General features: G+C 33.0%; 3 protein-coding genes across 3 annotated transcripts; 2 read left to right on the top strand and 1 right to left on the bottom strand.

Annotated features, from left to right (window-relative positions):
* Positions 1–3,379: 3,379 nt before the first annotated feature.
* Positions 3,380–4,325, bottom strand: HELRODRAFT_172281 (hypothetical protein; the record flags this gene model as incomplete). Its single annotated transcript, XM_009018946.1, has 3 exons — positions 3,380–3,789; positions 3,954–4,152; positions 4,266–4,325. The coding sequence occupies 3 exons, from the start codon at positions 4,323–4,325 to the stop codon at positions 3,380–3,382; spliced, it is 669 nt and encodes a 222-aa protein (XP_009017194.1).
* An 8,546-nt stretch (positions 4,326–12,871) lies between these two features.
* HELRODRAFT_111636 (hypothetical protein) lies at positions 12,872–17,376 on the top strand (the record flags this gene model as incomplete). Its single annotated transcript, XM_009018945.1, has 14 exons — positions 12,872–12,995; positions 13,167–13,243; positions 13,410–13,564; positions 13,788–13,838; positions 14,116–14,282; positions 14,440–14,591; positions 14,892–14,954; positions 15,093–15,211; positions 15,464–15,569; positions 15,642–15,756; positions 16,088–16,361; positions 16,467–16,587; positions 16,741–16,893; positions 17,263–17,376. Coding segments are annotated over exons 1-14 (1,695 nt in total), but the record flags the coding sequence as incomplete, so codon positions are not given.
* Positions 17,377–21,918: 4,542 nt separating this feature from the next.
* HELRODRAFT_79024 (hypothetical protein) lies at positions 21,919–22,715 on the top strand (the record flags this gene model as incomplete). Its single annotated transcript, XM_009018944.1, has 3 exons — positions 21,919–22,048; positions 22,274–22,378; positions 22,546–22,715. Coding segments are annotated over 3 exons (405 nt in total), but the record flags the coding sequence as incomplete, so codon positions are not given.
* Between the last annotated feature and the right edge of the window lie 1,003 nt (positions 22,716–23,718).

Here is a 23,718-nt window from a genome sequence, read left to right as displayed (position 1 = left end):
AAAACAACAACAGCAAATACAGCAGCAACATATACAACTACAGCAACAACAACATCTACTGCAACAACAACAGCAGCAGCAGCTCTTCATGCTTCAACAGCAGCACATCGAACAGCTTCAAAAGCAGCAACAGCAGCAGCAAAGAGTTAACACGCCGAACAGAAACGCTGAAGATATAGACAAACAGAAACCAGCAGTAACAAAACTCAAGCAGCACATCGAACAGCTTCAAAAGCAGCAACAGCAGCTACAGCAGCAGCAAAGAGTTAACACGCCGAACAGAAACGCTGAAGATATAGACAAACAGAAACCAGCAGTAACAAAACTCAAACAGGACCAAACTACAACGTCAACAAATTTAAAATACAACAGCAACAAAAATCAAATAACTAACAGATACCCTGCTTGTAACATTAATGATTTAGTTGCTACCTCTGATGGTGTTGCTACTACTGCTGCTGCTACTGCTGCTACTTCTACTGCTATTAATTCTAGTATTAGTAGTGGTGGTAGTAGTAGTATTAGTGGTACTACTTGCAGTAGTAGTAGTAGTAGTGGTAGTGGTAGCTTAAGTTGTAGTAGCGGTTTTAATGACGGTAATAGTGCTTCACTCATTTATAGTAGTTGTAGTAGTCTAACTTCTAAAGACCAACATAAGCAGCTGCATCAACCACAACAACAACAAAACGTCTTTGTTGCCGATTGCATGGCCACTTCACATAGTAAAAACAACAACAATAATAATAATAATAACAGTTATAACAACAATTCTATAATGACGTCTAAGTTTAGCACAAGTACCAGTAGTAGTAATTCTAGTAATAGTTTAAACAGTAATAATAATAATAATAATACATAACCAAATAATTACAATGACAATAATTAAGAATAATATGAATAATAATAAAGAATTGTATGAATAATAATAAAGAATTATATGAATAAATTATAGCGAATAATATGAATAAATTATAACGTATAATATGAATAAATTATAGCGAATAATATGAATAAATTAAATGAATAATATGAATACTAATGATGAAAAACAGGGGAAAAAAAGTTGTTATATTCAATTCTCGATCACTCAGTGTACACACGCGTGCTAGATGCTTTTATTGATATTTTTAACTTAACATAAGTTACAGTTACGAAATTTTACTACCATCATTACATCATCATCATCATCATCATTGCTGTTATTATTATTATCATCATCATCATATTATTAATTATCATCATCGTCGTTGTCATCGTCATTCTCTAAGCTTAAAAATTTCAAATCATGATATGTGTGTGTGTGCGTGCGTGCGTGAATTATTGCATATATTTATCCTTACATTTATATATATATATATATATCCTTATATATATATATATATATATATATACATGTATGTTTTTATTAATGATCTGTTTATATTTATACCTACGTATTAATACCTGTTGTAATTATATATATATATATATATCGCTTAAATAATTTAGCATATATAAAAAATCAATAATAGTTATCATTAGTAATTTAGAAGCTTATATTTTGCATGTTGTATATATATAAATGTATCGATTGGGTTGAAAATATTGGTCATATTTCATTTATTCATACGCCTTTTCTTTTATTCATTCACTCATCTATTTATCCATTCGTTCGCCCATCCGTTCATTCGTTCTTATATTTGTTCGTTCATCCAATCTGCCATTCATTCATTTATTCATTCATTGTGATGCTTCTAATAACGACGGATGAATTATTCATTCATTCATTCACTCATTCATTCATTATGCTCTTCAGTGCTGAATATTACCATTGTCATTAAGCTGGGATTTTATGATTATATCGAAGTGATTTTAATGTTGTCCAGTTTTATATGTGCATTAAAACGTATTAAGCGAATTATTATCATTGTTATTTTATTAATATTATTTCTTTTTATTTTATTATTATTATTATTGACGTCATTTTTCTTTAGCGGTGAATATTTTTCTATTATTATCATCGTCAATATTCTTACTAGGAATGAATGAATGAACTGATGAGTGAAAAATGAATGAATAAAAAAATTAATGAACTGATGAATGGAAAAATAAATGGATGAATGAACAAACAAATGGACGAACGCGTAAAAATCCAATTTGATCCATTACCATGCTACTATATTTATTACCAAAAATAGACATGTATATCTTTATATCTTTTTATATGATACACATATATAAGTATATATTTATACCTTATATGATATATATATACAATCTATATATGATATATATATATTCGTAAAGTTAGTGCAAATGAAAAACGTTGTGGTTTGTTCATCGTTGTAGTTGATTTTTTTTGTTACCTTTTTGTAGTGTTTTTTCTTCTTTCTTTATAAATAATTATTATTCAAAGGTAAATATGAATAATTGTGATTCATTTTTAGTGTAAATATTGTCAAGTTAGAAATTTATTAAAGTTGAAAATTTATTAAAGTTATAAAAAAAAATTTAGTCGGTGGTAAATGAGTAACAGCAGGTTTATTGCTCAAACATATGGTTATAATATTAATATATATATATATATATATATATATATATATATGTGTGTGTGTGTTTGTGTGTCTGTGTTTAACAAATAATTTTATTTAGTTGTCTTTGATTTTCTGTTGGGGGATGGTCTCTGTAGCTTTTTACCTTTCTTCGGCGTCTCTGCCTTATCTTCTGAGTGAAATTACATCCAAATTATTATTCTTAAATTCATGACTAAATAATTTATATTAAAATGTATAAATGTATGTGTGTTTGTCTGTATGTGTTTGGTTGTATGTTTGATCCGCTTGTATGAGTGGTTTGTCAGCTCTTATAGCAAGAATGCCGTGCGTTTTTGTGCTAATATGGTTGTTGTTGGATGGAGATCCAGTTCAAATGTCGTTTCTTTACTAGACAGATTAGCAGATTTAATAAGTTTCTCATAATTGGGTTAGTTAATTGTTAATTAGTTGATTGATCGATCGATCGATTGATTGATTAATTAATTGAATAGTTAATTGATTGGTTATTTAACCTGCTTTAGTCGTCATCATTATTGCTGGTTTAGGAATATTATTTCTTTGATCTTGCAGCTTTAGAGTATCTTTGAGGCCATCCAACTCTATCTTCATGTTGTTTGATAGGCAGTCGATGTGTGCCCTTACTACTTCTTCAATCATTTTTGTCATTTCCTAAATGTGATGATGGTGGCGATGAAAATGATGATGGTTGTAAGGACGATGATGAAGAAGATAACTTGCTCACTCAACTATGGGTCACGCTGATGTTTGTTGGTGTTAATGATGGTGAAGATGATGAAGGTGATATAATGATGATGATGTATGATGATTAAGATGAATTTATTTATTTATTCGTAACTAACATCATTAGTAGTAATAATTTTATTCTCTTTTTTCATTCCTTCAATAATCATTCTCTTCTCTCCATCAAAGGCCCGTTTTAAATTTTCTCTCAATTCACATTTCCTAATCTCTTCATCATTTATAATCTCGATTTTCTTTTCGTATTCGTATATCTCGGCCGGTTTAGCCCTATATAACCGTGGAAGATAGTGTGGGGTGCATACTTCTAGGCACAATTCTCTTGTGATCTTGTGCCTCGTTTGGCAGAAGACAAACTGAATTAGTTTGTAAACTTTTAGGAATTCGTTTTTGAAGAAGTTTACATAACATTTGACGTTCTCTTCTGACATTGTTGAGTTGAAGTTCGATTTTACCTTTGAGGTGAGGTAAGCTATTGTGTCTGTTATGGACCAACCTGTTTTTTTCAGGTGCATGTGTGAATGTTTGTGCTATGTTATGATGTTTGTATGACATATTATTAATGAGTATTAGTGTAGTTGAAATAATAATTAGTTAATTGGCAATCAATTATTTAATATTAATTGAAAGGATGATGGGAGCTGTGTTACTTTCACCAACATGGACTTTTCAAGAGGATGAAATTGACGAAACGTGTGACTTCTTTTGTGGCTTTTATAGTGAATAAGCTGGTGAAACAGAAGCAGATATGATCTTGTAATATGTCAATCACTATGATGTGGCGTAGATCGCCACTGTCCTCGTCTGATAGGTAGGACCAATTTAGGAAGTGGGACAGCATACGACGGACGTGACTTGGCTGAAAAAATTACATTTTAATGGTTAGGGTAAGACTATGATTTTGGTTATTTTAATTAAATCATCTAAAAGTTAGCTTATGTGATTATTTTGTAGAATTAATTTATTATTTACCAACGTTCCACGCATAGCCAGGAGTTTCTCGTTTGTTAAACATTCAATTGAGGAAGCCATGAGCGAATGTTTGTCATAAACGTCTCGAACGAAGCTAATTTTCACGGTTTTCTGTCAATTTTTTGTACTAACTTTGGAATTAGTGGTTATAAACAATTCTTATTTTCTTCAATTCCAGCACTTCGTTACTATGGTTATCATATAAATCAAAATTTGGCGTATTTTGCATGGTATTTTGTAATGATATCTATATATAATTATATACAAATGAGTCAAAAATGAAAAATTTAATAGTAATTTAAATTAATTAAATATTTAATTGTAGTAATATTTTTGTATATTCGCGTTAAACGTCTTTAAAATCTTTTCAAATAATTTTTTAAAGTTTGAAACAAAACGGTTCGTTGTCAACATATAATTAGAATAAATATAACGGCCTTCGATCATTTTTGACGGTCGAACAAGGAGCTTACTTCCGGAGAGGGAATTGGAGGGTGATTTTTTCAATCAATCAATCAATTAGCTTATAAAGCGCTATTTCCGCGATGTTCAACAGCGCTCCTCAATGAATTTTGAAAACAGATGGGTCTTGAGATCCGCTCTGAACTTCGCAAGTGATGGATTTATCGCCCAAGTCAAAAGTTACGATCGAATATTTACTAATTTCGGAATATTGCTTTTATTTAAAATTTCAAAATGTTTTAAAAGGTGATACTAAATGCTGTTTTAGGATAGATATTGCTGTATGACGGTTAAGTATCTTTTTGCATTTTAAATAAAAAAAATTTTTCGTGAACCACCAGCACTTAACAGTTAACTTAACACTAATTAACTCATTAACTGTAACATGACTAAACGACGACTAATTAGTAATTAAATTACTAAACTCTAATAATTAAGCTAAAACTAAACTCTACTAATTCTAATTAGTAATTAAAATAAATAACAGATAACACTAACGAACATTAACAGATTAGACTACTAGAAACTACCAACCACTACACTACTACATACTACTACTACACTAACAGCACTTGTTCCTAAATCCTATTGCTTGATTGGTTTTAAAATTTTCATTTACAATGCTTAGGTCTGGGAAAATCCTATTGCTTGATTGGTTTTAAAATTTTTATTTACAATGCTTAGGTCTTGGAATAAAAAATATACTAAATTAAATAAATATATTAAACAACTTATCAATCAATTTTATAAAATAAACAATTTTGTTCAGTTCAAGCTTCAAACTCCTCAAGCTAACTAGCAATTTAATTAAAACTTATTGATTATGATTTATGAGTGATTCAAACTAAATTTTTTTTTTCATTTAATGTTTTTTACAAAATATTCCTCATTCTTAAATTGTAGTACGTGTTGTTATTAAATTTATTAAAGATAATGTGTGATTCCAGTGATTCATCAATCCACGACTTGTTAGATCATGATCATTCAGTTTCAATTCAAAGAATCCCCATAACCAATGAGGTTTGTAAAAATTATACTTTTAATTTGTTATATTTTATGCACTTAGAATGTTGTGTTATTAATTATTATCATTAATTTATTAAATGCGGCACATACATATGGCAAGTAAATAAAATGATTAAGCATAGAAATAGCCACAATCAAATTAATCTATATAGGCATGAGTATAATTTGGATAATAATAATTAAAAATATCAGTATCATTGAAAATGGATAAAGTCATAAATAAAAAAATAAATCATAAATTGCTAAAAATAATAGTTCCAGTGAGATTTTGCCTTACACCTACATCTTTTTTTCATTCTTATATTATAATAAATGTTTGTTATCAAATATATCAAGGACAATGAATGATTTCTCAATCCATGACTAGATTGAATGTCATAATCCTACAGTTCCAGAGGATCCCCATCACCATTAGTCAATAAGGTTTGTAGAAATCACCCCAGGCATACCATCAATGTTTTGTAGCCACCTTTTAATGTAGTGTTAATAAAATGACATTGAGAATAGTTATTTAAAACAATCTTATTAAAATTATTGAACAGGTATGACAAGATTACTTTCTTAATGTCCTAGTGTGAGGAAGATGTAGGCCATTTGTCCAAAGATAATCATATGCCTTAGGCTCATACAAATGCAGTGCAGTGCAGTGTCAACGCGAATGATTTTTGATCACATAACTAGAATAATAGAACTAATCGATCAATTTGATCTATCGGTCGGGCTATTTGTCAGGCTTGGATTGTTGGCTTACGAAATTGCATGGATTTTAATGAGCAAGCTATATGAAATATTTACTTGATTTAATATGCTTAAAATTATGTGGTAATTCTATTTAATTTTAATAATGATTAATAGAATTATGTATTAAATTATTTTTGTTAATTTGAATATAAAAATTGCTTTTGGTCCGGTGAAATCCAGTGGCTTACTGAAGCCGAAGGTTGGCTTAGTAGGACTGAACTATAGTCACCCTTTTTTTTACACTATTCGATCATGTTAAAAATTTGTTTGCTTGTGAAATAAACGGCCTAAATAAATCAAAATTGTTATTTGAACAACTATCTTCATTATATTCAATGAATATTTTACATTCTGCTGGTGCTCATAAGAAACTGGCTGCTGAAATCATACGTTGTACAATACTATGAGATGAATCAATCAAACAACCGGTCGATCGGTCGGTCAGTAAGTCTGTCAGTCAATCAATCAACTAAATTGAATGAACCAAATAAATAAAAGCAAAAATAAATATAAAAAAATTTGCAAGGCCTGTTCAAACTCGAACAAACAGTTAACCGTACAGATCTACAAACAATTTCGAAATTTTAGTAAAGAAAGAAAAACACAATAGTTGCTTTTATTTGAATTCATTCAAAAATGAAAAGTGACGGTTAATTAAAATTTTAAAAAGCCAATTTTTTTGAAAATTCGTATTTTGAATAAACAAATATAACAAAATAACGACCGATAAAAATAATTATTATCCATTATTATTATTATTATACACACTCCTTAGAAGTTCTCGAAGGATAATAAACCACGTAACATGAACATTTAGTAAGAACAGTTCACAGCATATCATAATGACTAAATCAACATACTAAACAGAAATAATTTATACATTCATATATACAAAGTAAATCAAGAAATATCCAAAAATTGTATAACCAATTTAAAAAAAACTAGAAACCAGTCAACATTTAATGATTAAATAAATAGACATTATTAAAAAGATTGTTCAAAAAGGTAAAATTTAAGGCGACGACGAGAATAAAATGTAGTTTGTTTTGTTGGTGTGGAGCTGTGAAGCGAAAACAAACAAACATCCCAAAAAACTAATAAGAAGTCGCAGGAATAGTAGCCAGTCACCTACCTACAATTAAATTACTCTCAGGGCCCTAGCTTACTTATAATCATTAACTCAACTCACCTACCTACAAATATGTATTTCTACGTTTTTGGAATTTTACTTGCTTTAGGTATTTTATTTTATATATTTCAGCGTTTTGATTTTACTTGAAACTTTTTAACTAATGTCAAGCTCTAGCCTACCTACGATTGTTCAACTCATCTCAATCCCTAACTTACCTATGAATTTAATTAAGTCAGGTAAAGAAAATAGAAAGTTGAAGAGAAACATAACAACAACGACACCGAATGAATGGATGTTGTGTATGTGTGTGTTGTATTGATGTGTGTAAATGTGCGGGCGCGCACTCTCCAGAAACTTCACTCACTACCGACGAACCTCCATTGCACCGACCATCATCTGACACGCATCGATGGAGTGAATTTGACCGGATACTGAAAAATAAATTGAAAAAAAATTAATTCACTAAAATAAAAAACAAGCAATTGGAAAAAATAGGCAACTTATCTTTTGAGATAACACTCAATCTTTGTTCAATTCAAATTCGAGTACTTTCAAAGGTACAATGAGACAAAAACAAATTTACCTTTAACATTGTCTTCGATTTGTCATCGGAACGATCATCATGAGACCACCATCTGAAACGTGCTGACGCCCACCACAGCCCACCTCTCATCATTCTGTAGACAAGTTATTAATTAGCGAAGTAGTAAATCAAGAAACAAAGGAACGAACGAATAAATGATTAACTGAATGATTGAACGATTGGTTGAATGAATAAATTAACTAATTAATTAATTAACCAATGATTTAATGAATGAATAGAATGAATCAAGGAATAAATTAATTGAGGAATAATTCGAAAGATAGTGATAAAATGAATGAATGAGAAAAATAAAAAATAAAAAACTAAATCATACTTCAAAATCCGTCGTTGTTATCTTCGAATTGTCATCGGAACGATTATCATGAGACCTCCATCTGAAACGTGCTGATGCCCACCACAGCCTACCTCTCATCATTCTGTAGACATTTTTTTATTAGCGTATTAGTAAATCAAGGAACAAAAGAACGATCGAATAAATGATTAACTGAATGATTGAATAATTGGTTGAATGAATGAGTGAATGAATGAATTAATTAATAAATCAATGATTCAATTAATGAATAGAATGAATTAACGAATCAATTAATAGAAAAATAATTTAAAAGGTTGAGTGATAAAATGAACGAATGAGAAAAATAAAAAACGAAACTAAACCTTACTTCAAAAATCGTCGTTACTGTATTTTCCATAGCACCGACCACCACCATCTGGTCGGCACACAAAATGCCATCCGAACTTCAGAGTGTCAGTCGAACAGCCAACGAGCTGATTTTTCCTACACCACCATCATCATATGTAAATCATCATGAGACCACCATCTAAAACGTGCTGACTCCCACCACTGCCCACCTCTCATCATTCTGTAAACAAATTTTTTTTTATTTGCGTAGTAGTAAATGAATCTTAGAAGCAAAAAAAATTAAATTATAAAATGAAAATAATGTCAAATAAATAAAATTTTAAAATAATAATAAAGTAAGTAAAATGTAAAAAAAACTTACCGCCGTCAATTCGACAAAGGCAGAATGTTGAATGCCGTCCGGTTCCTACGTTATCCTCCAAAACTGGTGCCAGTCCTCCTCGAGATTGTTGTTGAAACACAGCCCGTGTTGATGGAGAAAGATAGAGAAAGAGTAGATTCTCATCAGAAAGCTTAGCGGTGCCTGTATCTCAAATTGCTTAATAAAAATAATCCTATTTACCTATTCAATTACCTTAACTAATTTATATTAAATTATTAATGGTACGATAGTCGAAAGTCCCCCTTCATTCTCCCTCCTTGCGCAGAGGTTCACCGACAGCCAGGGCACAGGATAGTAAACCATTGCCGTGCGGATAGTAGACTACTGCCTTGCGGATAGTAAACCATTTGCCGTCCGGAAGCCGTGCGGGTAGTAGACTATGGCCATGCCGCATAGTAAATCATTACCGTGCAGATAGTAAACCATTGCCGTCCGGATAGTAAACCATTGCCGGTTCACCACTGGCCGCCAAGGCTTACCTCTGACAAGAGACTTCGAAATTCAGAGTCTATCGGCTATCGCACCCTCAACTTACCTATTCATTACAATTAAGCCCTAGCTTACCTAAAATTACAAAACTCAAGAGCCCAATTCATTGGCCTTTCGGCACCCACCCCACCACCTACGTAATGCCTTGGGCTCCAACTTAGTAATAATAATATAAAACTTAAACCCTAAATCTATTAATGAGTATGTGTTACAACATAGCCTTAACCTACCTATTCATTACATTACGGTCCTAGCTTACCTAAAATTACAAAACTCAAGAGCCCAATTCATTGGCCTTTCGGCACCCACCCCACCACCTACGTAATGCCTTGGGCTCCAACTTAATAATGATAATGTAAAACTTAACAATTAACCTACCTATCGATACACTTACAGCGTTTTAATTTACATTACAAGATTTTTCCAAGAATTACATTATTGCTCTTAATTACCTATGAAATTAAATTACTCTCAACCTTAGTAATAATAAATTAGAATGTGTAATGAAAATAAAATTACGCTCAAATACTAACATATGTGTTTATGTATGTATTTGTGTGTGTGTGTGATACGCTGGTGAGTGTAATGTGGGTGCAAGATAAAATAGAAGAGATAAACTTACGCTGCCTACCTATTCAACTACATTAGTGTTGGATGCCCCCTATCTATCCTACCTACAATTAAAATTAGGCCTAACTAACCTACCTATATAGGTACTTAATGTAATTGTGTATGCGTGTGTGTACGTGTGAGCATTCCTACTTAATGTTAAATTACAGAAAAAAGGGAGAAAACGTATCCCAGTCAGGCAGGTATTCTTTGCCACTGAATGAACGAACGTAGCCTGACATCTTCCATGATAAACTCCTCTGGAAGCTTCAACCTGAATGAAATGAAAAAATCCTATTTAATTAATTAATTTAAATGAAAATAGAGAAACGAGCCGCAGTGAAATTCACCAGCCGGAAAAGCCAGCAAACTGGCAAAAAAAGAAACCGTTAAGAAACCGTAAAGTCGGAAGTTAGGGTTAAGGTTGAACGTAGGGTGACATCACAACCATTCTGATCCTCCACGACGAACTCCTCTGGAAGCTATAACCTGAATGAATGAACCTGAATGAACCTAGATGAATGGACAAATCTTAGTTAATTAATTAATTTAAATGAAAATAGAGAAACGCAAAGAAGCCGACCGGTCGGCAAAGAAAAGAACCGCAAAGAACGGTATCTATATAGGATTTATGCTCTATATAACTCTATATAACTCTATATAACTCTATATAACTCTATATAACTCTATATAACTCTATATAACTCTATATAACCATGCATACTACCACATTCAATCAATAAAAATCCCACTAAAACCAGGAACCACCGCGTACCTGCTGAATGTATGATGTGAAACAAAACAAAAAAAACACAAAACAAAAATCACACCACCAAGTAGAGTAAAAGAATAGGAGTCCCTAACCTACCTATGTAACTAAATTATCTTATGCCCTAGCCTACCTATATAATAAAATAATTTTTACCTCACCTACCTATGCTTCATTAACTTAACTCAAGACTCATGAAGAAAGAGAAAAAGGATTAAAACAGAACATAAAATACTACCACACAAACAAACATGATGTATGTATGTATGTATGAGCAACCGCTAAAGAACCCACCTAAAATAAAAAAAAATACAACATACAAACACACAAACCACTGACATGCAAACTCTATATAACTCTATATAACTCTATATAACTCTATATAAAATAAAATTAAATAAAAATAAATAAATTAAAAAAATATAAATATAAAAAAATGAGATCAGGCACTCCGACTCGAGCGAGGCAGAAATCCCTGATCTGATTTCAACGTTTTTTCAGCTCCTATTTATACTCGTTTCAACTATACATTTTCATCATTTCAATCATTCACATCAATAAAAAACTTATTTAATGTATATACTATACTATTATACAGTCTTAACCAAATTGCTAACCGTACTAAATTGAAGTCATCGAACGAACGCCTTCGAAACTTTCTGGTAGCTGGTTGAATCTGCTATATTGCTTTTCATATAAACATAATCTAATATAATATAATTTAATTATTTGTATACATGGATTCCAGTCACTTTATATATACATATATATATATATATATATATAATAAAAATTCATTATAAAAGCAACAGTAATCAGTGCTATATATGTAAGCACGCAGTTCAAATTTTTCGGGGAGAATTCAAAATTGTTTGAGACCACACCTTGCTTAACATCCAATTCCAAGCCGAGCCAAGCCAGCCGAGCTGAGCCAATATGCATAAATTCATTATAAAAAACAACAGTAGCCATTACTATATATGTACGCACGCAGTTCAAATTTTTCGGGGAGAATTCAAAATAGTTTAAGACCACACCTTGCTTAACATCCGATTCCAAGCCGAGCCAAGCCAAGCTGAGCCAATATGCATAGATTTATAAGCGCTTTTATATTAAAATTTTGCTCGCTTTTTAAACGAATATCCCAATATAACAAATTCTCCATCCTATTTTAACTTTCTTTGATGCTTTTTAATCAGTCAGGTCACAAAAATCATTAGTGATATCGCAATGAAATCAATTTGAAATTTTTTTTTAATTATTGATAAAATTTTTAAATTGTTGATAAAAATAACTAGTATATAGAGTGTAGTAAAACGTTTAAAATTTTCTGAGAGAATTTAAAATAATTTGAGACTACAACATAACACAATTGTACAATTGGAATGTGTAAATACAATATTATAAATGTATTATAACTACATGTCTATTTCTTTATTTAGTTCTGCCTGTGTATATTTTGTCAAATTTATTTTATAGGAATTGAATATAACCTTTATACCGGCTGATTAACTACCATGCAGTAAAATAACTACTGTTAACATGACACCAATTCCTCCAACGATTTCGCAACGAATTGCCCATACCATATACCTAGAATAATTGTCAACTTATACCCAAGGAATTATATAACTGTATAATTATATTATATAACTATAATTATATATTATATATATATAATTCAATGCTTATACCATGCTTTGACAGTGTTGTTTATTTCGTGTAGATCTCATTTTAGCATTTAGATCAATCTTTTTTTACAGATTTTAGATTATATCGTTCGAAATTTTAAAAGTTTTTATTTAATTATAGTTTTAATTTAATCTTATTTTGAGATCGAAACACAAAATGGACGACAATATCTTAACGAATTCAAGTAATTAATTTTTTGATTAATTTTTTAGTTTATTTCTAAATTTTCACCAATTTATATTTAAAATTTAATTTAAAATTTAAATCTACTTAATTTTTAAGACCATTAATCAAATATTGTTTATTGATGAAGCGTTTTTAAAATTCACATTTATTTATTTTCAAATGTCTTCAGCAGATTTATTGCCAACATCCTATGGCAAAAACTCTCTGAAAACGAAGAGGAACAAAAATCAGGAGAAGCATGCTGAAGTAGCATTTTTTAATTAATTCAATTAAAATTTAAATTAATTAAATGTCAGTAATTATCTTTAAATGAATCTTATAACTGATATAGTGCTAAAAATTTGCAGTTATGAGTCTCTAACTTCCCCATAAAAAATTCTTCACTAATTACTAAATTTTATTATGATTTCAGTTGTTTAGAAAGGATTTAATTAGTGCAATGAAAATGGCCGACTCAGAAACTCTACAGCCTGAAGATTATTTTGAAATCATTGACTCCTGGAAATTGGAATGGGAAAGAGGGGTCCAGGTTCCTGTGGATCCTAATGCATTTTTACCTATTGTTCAGTAAATACAATATTTATTTGTTTGTATGAATAATTATATATATATGTGTGTGTGCGTGTATGTATGTGTGTGCGTATATATATATATATATTTTTATATGTGTGTGTGTGTATATGTGTGTGTGTATATATATATATGTGTGTGTGTGGTTTGTGTTGGTGGGCATTTGTATTTAGGTTTGTATGTCATACTAAATTATAATTGGTTAAACCTTTTATTGCAGTCCCATAGACGATTATTACAAGAAGATTGAATATTGCAACGACTTTTTTCTGTTAGTTTGTGTGTTGTTCATCGTCAACATCGACAACAACAACATTTACTTCAACATCAACAACAACATCCTCAACAACACCATTCTTCAAATTCTTCAATATCCTCAACAACAACATTCACATCAACATCAACAACAACATTTGCATCAACATTAACAACAACATTTACATCAACAACAACATTCACATTAACATCCACAACAACATTCACATCAACAATAACATTCACATCATCATCGTCATCATCATTACTACTGCTAACAAACAACACCACAGACCAAAGAAACTCTTCCATTCTGTCGTGTTCCTCGACAATTCTTTCAAACCATCCGTCCACGAACCATATGACCTTCAAAACCAGGTGGATTCAATGTGCAAATACGACCTCGACGAACTTGACCTCCATTGGCTGGAGATTTTTAACCAATCACGACTTGACATGGGTTTGTTTGTTTGACCTACTTGATTGTTTATCTTTTTTTTGTAGTGAAATTCTGAAGAAATCATTTTAAAAATATGTAATTAGGTCACGGTTTAAAAAATAATTTATTTTATTATTAACAAATCGGTTTATATATATATTAAAAATTATGTATCTAGGTCAGGGTGACCCAATTTCGGAGTGCGAGATGGAGAGATTAGTGGAGGAGATAGAGCAGCAGTGTTATGTCAAGATGTCGGATATGGAGAGGACCATTGAACAGCTGGGTATTGAATATGACGAAAATGTCGTCTGCGATATCTGCAGATCGGTTGGTTGGTTGGCTGGTTGGTTGGTTAATTGGTTAATTGATTGATTGGTTGGTTGATTGATTAATTGGCTGGTTGATTGGTTGGTTGGTTAATTGGTTGGTTGGTTATAATTAGCCAATTGAGTGTTGTTGGATGGTTAGTATGCTAGTTAATTAATTAATTGGGATTTGTTAGATGTTTTCGTCTGGTCGAATGTGATTGGCTGGCTGTTGGCTGGTTGGTTGATCATAATTGGTTGATATGGGTTGCACGTGCACTGACACACACACACACACACACAAACACACACACACAAACAGCCTGAAGGTGACGAGAACAACGAGATGGTGTTCTGTGACAATTGTAACATCTGCGTTCATCAGGTTGGCCCATATTTTTGAGTTTTAACATCGTCAGTATCGTAATCGTTTTCATCATCCACAACATCCCCATCATCATCATCCACAACATCACCACCATCGTCATCGTCGTCGTCATCATCCACATCATCATTGTTACAGGCATGTTACGGCATTCAGAACATTCCAGAAGGCAGTTGGCTGTGTAGGACGTGTGCACTTGGAATCAAACCCAAGTGCGTTCTCTGCCCCATGAGCGGAGGAGCTATGAAGTGTACTAAGTAAGTACTGTCGCACTGAAAAAGTACTCGTGTACTTTGTGAATTTTCCCATGCGCTGTTGCTGATTATGATTATGAAATAAGTTACCCAACCAGCCAATCAAATAACTTTATCAGCTAATCAAATAACTCTGCCAAGCAATCAGCCGAATTGGCTCGACCAACCAACCAACCAATCAGTCACTCTAACAAACGAACAGACCAATCAACTATCTCTCCCACTTCACTCAAAAAACAACCAACCAATCAACAGGGGTGGCGATAAATGGGCCCACATAAGTTGCGCCCTCTGGGTCCCTGAGGTCAGCATAGGCTGTCCTGAAAAGATGGAGCCCATAACTAATATATCACAAATACCAGTACGTATGTGTGCGTGTGTGTGTGTGCGTGTAATTATTATATTCCTAATTATTATTGAAACTTTATTATAGGTGAGCAGATGGGCGCTAGTCTGCGTGCTTTGTAGGGATAGGACTGGAGCCTGCATTCAGTGCAGCATCAAGTCGTGCAAGACTTCCTTTCATGTTACGTGCGCTTTCAAATATTGTTAGTTCCTAATTGGTCGGTTGGCTGGCTGAATAATTGATTGATTGATTGATTGATTGATTGATTGATTGATTCATTCATTCATTCATTCATAGATTTTTTAGAATTTTTATTGCTTACTGTGTAAGTTTTAGCGACTGATTCATTAATTTTATTTATTCATTTACTTTCACTCTTACATTTATTCATTCTTACTTAATCACTCATTCAATCATTCGTTTTTTTATTCGCTCATTCATTCTTTTATTCATTCATTCACTCATTCATTCACTCTTTCATTCATTCATTCATTCACTCATTCATTCATTCATTCCTTCGCTCACTCACTCAGCTCTGAACTTGAGTACAGTGATAGACGAAGAGACGGAGGATGTGCAGATGAAAGCTTTCTGCCCGAAACATTCCGGCATTAGTGAAAAAATCTTTGAAACTGAAGATGGCACTGCTGTCGTTGGGGCTGCTGGTGATGGTAGTGATCTTATTGTTTGTGGTTATGGTAGTAATTGTGGTGGTGGTGGTGGTAGCCACAGTGGCGGCTCTCACGGGGGAGTTGTTAAGGGGAAGAGGAATAAGGAGATTTTAACGGAGGAAATGAGGAAGAAAAAGTTAGTTTGTTGGTTTGTTTGTTTGATTGATTGATTGATTGATTGATTGATTGATCGATCGATCGATTGATTGATTGATTGATCGATCGATTGATCGATTGACAGATTGAAACAACTGTCAGAAGAGTTCTATACCTTCCCTGACCTTCCAGAAATATCAAACAACCTTGACATCGATTATGACGTCGTTGTCGCCGTGCATTCCTATTGGACGCTCAAAAGAAAAGTAGGTCAAGCCATGACGACGAATGGTAGCCATGGCGATCATGGCTATGCAAATGGCGGGGGATGGGATTATGAAGATGGTGATAATTTTGATGAAAATGACCAATTTACAGAGCGTTTTTCACTAATTCACCCTAATTTTCCCCCAAAAAAGTCTCAATTTGATAAGCCCTTAATGACCTTGCCCGCGGAGAGCAACGATGACGACGACGACGATGAAGATGGCAACAAAGAGCTGGACCCCAAACAGGAAAAAATGTTGGCACAGCAAAAGATGTTTATTCAGTTTCGACAAGAACTGGAAAGGGTGTGTTTGTGTGTGTGTGCGTGTGTGTGTGTGTGTTTGGTTGTTTGGTGTAACAGCTGAGTCTTGTGTATTGTTTACATGCTTTTGTATTTCTCTCCTTTTCATTTTTTAACACATGCTCGTTTTGCTTCTCATTTCTATTTTTCTCTCATCAGTCAATCAATCAGTCAGTCGATCTATCTCCCACTCGCTCACTCACTTTTTCACTCACTTTTTTACTCACTCACTTTTTCACCCACTCACTCACTGTCTCATTCACTCACTCACCCACTCAATCATTGTTTCACTCACTCACTCACTCATTTATCACTCACTCACTCATTCATTCACTCACTCACTCACCAAATGATCACAAATTCTTAACGACAGGTTCGAAACCTCTGCTACATGATAATAAAACGCGAGAAGATGAAGAGGCACATGCAGAAGATGAAGGAGGAAACTTTCAACAGGCAGGCACCTCTCATCGTCAAGCTATTGGAAGAGGAGGAAAAAGAAGAGGAAGATGATGATGATGATGATGTTTGTCGCGGCGATGATCATGATGATGATGGTCGTGTTTGTGATGGTGATGATGTTCGTGTAAAGTGTGATAAGGGGAGTGAGTTGAAAAGTGGTGATAATTTTTTAGAGAAGAATCTAACGGAGAAGCGCAAACTTTTTTCGAATCTAAGCGATGATGATGATGATGATAACGTGGGCGGTGGTGATTATGATTGTATTAATAATAAAAATAATAATAATAAAGAGAGTGATGTTGATGATGATTATGCTCTGATGAGAGGTTGTTACACTAATAGTTATTACCGCAACGATGATGATGATGACGACGACGACGACTATGGAGTCATCAGACGAACTGACGATGGTTTCATTAAGTTTAATAACCCGCTGGAGGTTACAAAAATTGAGAACAAAACCTCGAGAGATAACGAAAATAATAAGGTTAATAAAGTTAAAACGAAAAACACTGAAAAAAATATCAAAAAACTAGAGGAAAGAAACTTACTCTTGACAGCCCACAAATCTACAAACACAATTTACGATAATCCTCGCCTGATTCTTTCTTGCTCTTTTAAGGAGGAGCTAGCGGTTAATTACAAAAACCGGCCCATACACACCTCAGCTAGTTACACTTCTTTGTCCAGTGACGCGCGGTACTGCAACGTCCTGTCGGCCATTCTCACAGATTACGACGACGAGGGGAATGGTTGCAAGATTAAGAAGTCCGATTGCGAGAGTTACGATGGTTCCTTCTCGCACAGACACCAGAAAAATGACGTAAGTGGTAGTGCCGGTGGTGGCGACGCTAGCAATAAACATGGCCACTATCATCATCACCATAGTAGCCATCATCATCTTCCTCACCATCATCATCTTGATGTTTCAACGAACGACGGCCCAACCTCAACTAAGATGGGCAGGGGTGGTGGCTCGGCCGGCAGCTGTAATGCTGGCGCTAAAGGCGCAGCCCCGCCGAAACGAAAAAGGGGCAGACCTCCTAAAAATTCTCAACCCCCCCAACCAGTAACTCCGCTAATGACGTCATCATCTTCGATAATAACGTTATCGCCATCGCGTTCTTTTCCAGGTAGAGGAGCGACTAATTACAAATCTACTTCCGTTACTGCTGCTACTACAAAACGCCGACGATCGTCGTCGTCGTCGTCCTCGCATGGTTTGTTTGAAGATACTGCAGCGGCGACAGGCGTTTACGAAGATGACGATAGCGATTATTATAGGAGATTGAGTGATGACGATTTTGACGACGAAATCATCAAACTAATCACCAAAGCCAATGCTTCAAACAGCACCAATAAATCTGGCAATAGTAAGAAGAGATCGAGCAATGCCACTGCATCCAACAACAATAAAAAGACAGGCCATAGAAAACGAACGTCGAATGTTAATCTGTGTAGCGACGCTGACGACGACGATGACGTCATTGCAGATGACGACGACGATGATTTCGAAAAGCCACCACCTCAGAAACAACAACCGCCACCTTCCGTTGAAAAGAAGAAGAGAGGTAGGAAGAGAAAATCTGAACTTCAAAATCAAAGCCAGCCCGGCAAAGATGATTCGAAGACTTCCATTACTACTACTTCTACAACAACAACAACCACTATTACCACTACTACTACTACTACTGCTGCTGCTGCTACTTCTACTTTTTTTACTACTAGTGTTTCTAATACTGTTGCTAATACTTCGAGTACTGAATTGACTTCAGTTAGAAATAAAAGGAAATACACGAGAAGATTTGGGAAAGTTGCACAAGATGCTGACTCTAACAAAAAGTTACCAGTTAAACCAGGCAGAGGCAGAAAACCTGGGGAGAATAGAATTAGAAGCATGTGCCCATCTAGGTCATCATCCTCGCCTGCCCTCGACTCAAACAACGACCAATCAATCGATTCCGACGTTCTCTTCTCCATCAAAGAGCCGAACGATGCCGATGATGACGTCAATGGTGATGTGGCGAATGATGATGATGATGATGATGACGCTGGCGGTTCACGTGATCGTCGTCCTAATCTACGCCGTCGTTCCAGGTCACCCATTAAAAAAGATAACAAAACCAAACTGGAAAATTTTGGAAAAGAAGAAACGGAAGTGGTGCCACAAAATGTGAAAGATACTAAATCTAACGAGGTTTTATTATTTGATGACGACGACGACGATGACGAGGAAGCATTCAAATCAACCAGTCAATACGCTCAATCTATCCTACTCCGAGATTTGGAGCTCTCTGATTCGTCGACTGACAACGACGACGAATCACGTGATATCGCTCGTCATATTGATAAGAAAATGAAGAAAAATAATGATAATAGACTAGTTAAGAAGAAGAAGGATGATGATGATGATGATGATGCAATGGATGCTACTGCTGTGAGGAATAGGTTGCCACTTGGTAAGAAGACTAACGATGATGAGAATGATGGAGGCAGGGAGGAAGTTGATGCGGATGCCGATGTTGACCGCAACAAAGTCGAAGATGACTATGCATACGATGATGTGATTTTCAACGATGACGACGACGATGATGAAAATAAAAATCTGAAAAAAGATGGCAGGACTGATCACGTGAAAGATGACGTCAACGGTAAAATGGCGGTCGAGGAGGAAGAAGACAAACGTAAAGATTCCGATCCAACAACAACGGAAGCTGAAAAACCACTTCCGTTTTATCCGCCGCTCACAAAAATTTCCTCACTATCTCTCTCGTCATCATTCACTAAAAAAACATCCTCGCCATCTTCATCATCCTCATCGCCGCCAAGTTCGGACGACGACGACGACGATGTCGTATACAAAAACGAAACTGACGCGAAATCGTCGGAAAAACCCAAGAAGATGCAACGCCTAGGGTCGCAGATCACAGGGGTTAAAGTTCAAGCTATTTTGAACTTTAAACGCAAACAATCTTTGTTGCATGACCTGCCTGTGAAAGAGTTTATCGTTTCTAATCAGTTGAAGTCTGCAGTGCAGAAGTATTTCTGCAACCTCCAGGCCAGGAATAATGTTAGGTTCGCATTTAATGGCTTCAAAATTCCACAGAAAGAGATCGATTGTTAAGATTTGATTGGTTAGTTGGTGAAATTCCATTGGTTAATTAGTTGCTTGGTGAATTTTGACCGGCTGATTGGTGAAATTTGATTGTTTAACAGATTCGTTGATAAGGTTCGATTGGTAAGTGGTTGATTAATGATGAAATCTGGCCTGTTGGTTGCTGAGATTTGATCGGTTAGTTAGTGGAATTTGATTGGATATGTGATTAATTTGTGAAATTTTATTGGCTAGTTGGTGATTTACTGAAATTTGATTTGTATATTGACGAAATTCGATTGTTAACGTTATCAATTTTATAAATAATTTTTCAACGCTAAATGTGTTTGATCATGACTTTTACATCTATACTCAGTCATTTTTGTGGATTTATGTTTTCATTTATCTTTCATCTTTTATTATTTGTAATATATTTATTATTATTATTATATAATTAATTACAGTTTGTTTGTCTAAATTTAATGACAAAATTGTGATCACGCTGCTCTGTATGTGTATATATATATATATGACTATTTCAAAATAATAATAATTATTATTATTAATTTTTATTATTTTTGTCATTATTATTATTATTGTTATTATTACAATGGTTCATTCTCATCATGTTACGACGTCTTTGTGTTTTCTATTTTGAGGTGTTTTAAAAATTAATAAATAAAACTATTTAAATAAACATTTAAAATGATTCATATATTTATATATATATGTATAATATTAATGAATCTATGTATTTTTTGGAGTTTTTTTGACTGTTTTTACTATGTTTGGCTGTTTCTATGGTAATAGATTAGAAACATATATACATACACACACATACATACACTCACACATACGTACATACATACACACGCACACATACATACACACACATACATACAAAAGACAAGGATTACTTAGCAAATTTGAAACCTATTGTACTATACTGTGTATTTTGATGAACAATTTTTTCTTTAATCTGTAAATTATTCCGTGTTCATTAATAATTCTTATAATTTTTTTATTTGTTTATTTAAGCGAATTTTGTAATAATATTTTTAATAATAACAAATATTATTATTTCTTTAATAATTTCTTTAATGATAATTATGATCTCGGTGTTGAAGCATAAGTCAACCAAAAGTACAATTGATGAATTGGCTAAAAAGACGCATTGTAAGTTTATTTATATTTATTTATTTTATTAATAATTAATTGTAATAATTATTATTTATATTGTTTTTATTATTAATTTGTGATTAAATAATTAAATATAGCCCGTTCTAAGTCTAAGTTGTGAAATGTGAATGACTGAGTATTGTTTACAGGTTTGGAGAGCTAGGATACTAGGACATATATTTCGTAGTGGTTCTTACACAGATGCTAGTCTACTTTAAGCTTTATTATTATTATTATTGTTAGTTAAATTATGAATAATAAATCAATTAATTTTATTATTTAATTATAGTTAATAAGGTAGAGATCGAGAATCTTGTCAACCTGCACAAGTCTTTATCGGCCAGGACAAAATTAGACAAAATGAAATTTAGAGAATTCCTGTACAGCCATTTCAACCTGACAGATGATCTTATTATGGACAGAAGTTGGCAATTATAGAAACTATTATTAATTATAATCATAATTATAGTTATTATTATTGTTTTCGCCAATTTTTATTATTTTGTTTTAGTTTAAACGTTACAGATGTTTAAGTAAGCAGTTTATAGAGTATTCTCTTTCTAGTCTGCATTTTTCTTATAGTTAGTAACCATATTAATAAATATAATTATTAATATTATAATAATTATGATCATAATTTTTTTCTCAGTTTTCAAAGCGTTCGATAAAAACAACGAGGGCTACGTGGCGGTTGATAGCTGGCTGAGAGGGCTTTCGATATTCATCCGCGGTTCAACCGACGAACACATTTCATGTTAATTAATTATAATTAGTTCTAACTTTAATATTATAATACTTAATTGTGACGTCATATTTTATCAGCCACTTATCAATGATGCATGTACATCAGCATGATGTCTGTATTGATTACAATCAAATCATTACAATGGTTATATTTGACTTTAAAATTACAAAAATCAGTCTGTTTCGATCTTTACGATCTCAACAACGACGGTTACATTAGTAAAGATGAGGTATACACCTTACTGAAGAAGTCCGTAGTTAGGCAGATTAGTGACGAGGACCCAGAAGATGCTACCAAAGAACTAGTCGATCTAGTCATCAAGAAATTGGTTGGTTGGTTAGTTTGATTGATTTGGCTCGATTGGTTGGCAGCTTTGCTATAGCTACCTTCATCAAAATCATTCCGACAATCATGATCATCATCAGAAAAACCACAATCATCATCATCACCTTCGCGATCATTATCCAGGATAAGATAACGATCACAAGAATTCAAGGGAAGGATTCACGAAGGCGATTCACCAAGAGAGCTTATTACTTTAATGCTTAGGAGCCTGCCTGCCTGAATATCAAGGCATTAAACTTTCATAATTATTATAAAAAATTTATAAATAATAATTATTAATAATAAAAAGAATGATAATAATAATAATCATAATTTAATAATAAAAATCATAATATTTATTTCAGTCCACAAATAGTTTTGAAGATAATAACTTGGCCAACGGAGCATCTTTGTACTGTGGGTTTAAACAATAATATAATAATAAAATAATAATACAAATAGTTATATATAGAGAGAGAGAGAAAAAGAGAGAGAGAGAGAAAATGCTACTAATCTAATCATTGGTCGAATCATAAAAAGTAAATGAACGTTTCCAATGGGGCTATAATAACTAAATATATAAAACTAACATTTCATTCCAAACTAGCCACGCATTTATTTACTCTTATATTTAAATCATATCGATAATAATAATAACAACAACAATAATAATAGCAACAATCATAATTACTGTTATAAATGTTTAAAAAATATGAATGAACTCAAAACCAAATAATTTAAAAATATAAATGAACTAGAAACCAAAAAAATATAAATATAGGTATATAATTATTTGATGACAATCTCTTCATCCCAATCATATACAACGTCATCTGGTTTAGTCCAAAAATCATCATCGTCATCGTTACAATTGCCACTACTACCACAACTACTACTATTGCCATTACTACTACAATTACCATTATTATTATTACAATTATATTTAGTAGCGTTAGTTATTTTATTACAATTAATAGTATTTGAAGTAGTATCATTATTATTATTTTTATTATTATTAATGCAAT

The sequence above is a fragment of the Helobdella robusta genome, assembly GCF_000326865.2.
Source record: "Helobdella robusta unplaced genomic scaffold HELROscaffold_23, whole genome shotgun sequence".
NCBI classification, from domain to species: domain Eukaryota; kingdom Metazoa; phylum Annelida; class Clitellata; order Rhynchobdellida; family Glossiphoniidae; genus Helobdella; species Helobdella robusta.
This window is presented reverse-complemented; position numbering and strand designations above follow the sequence as displayed.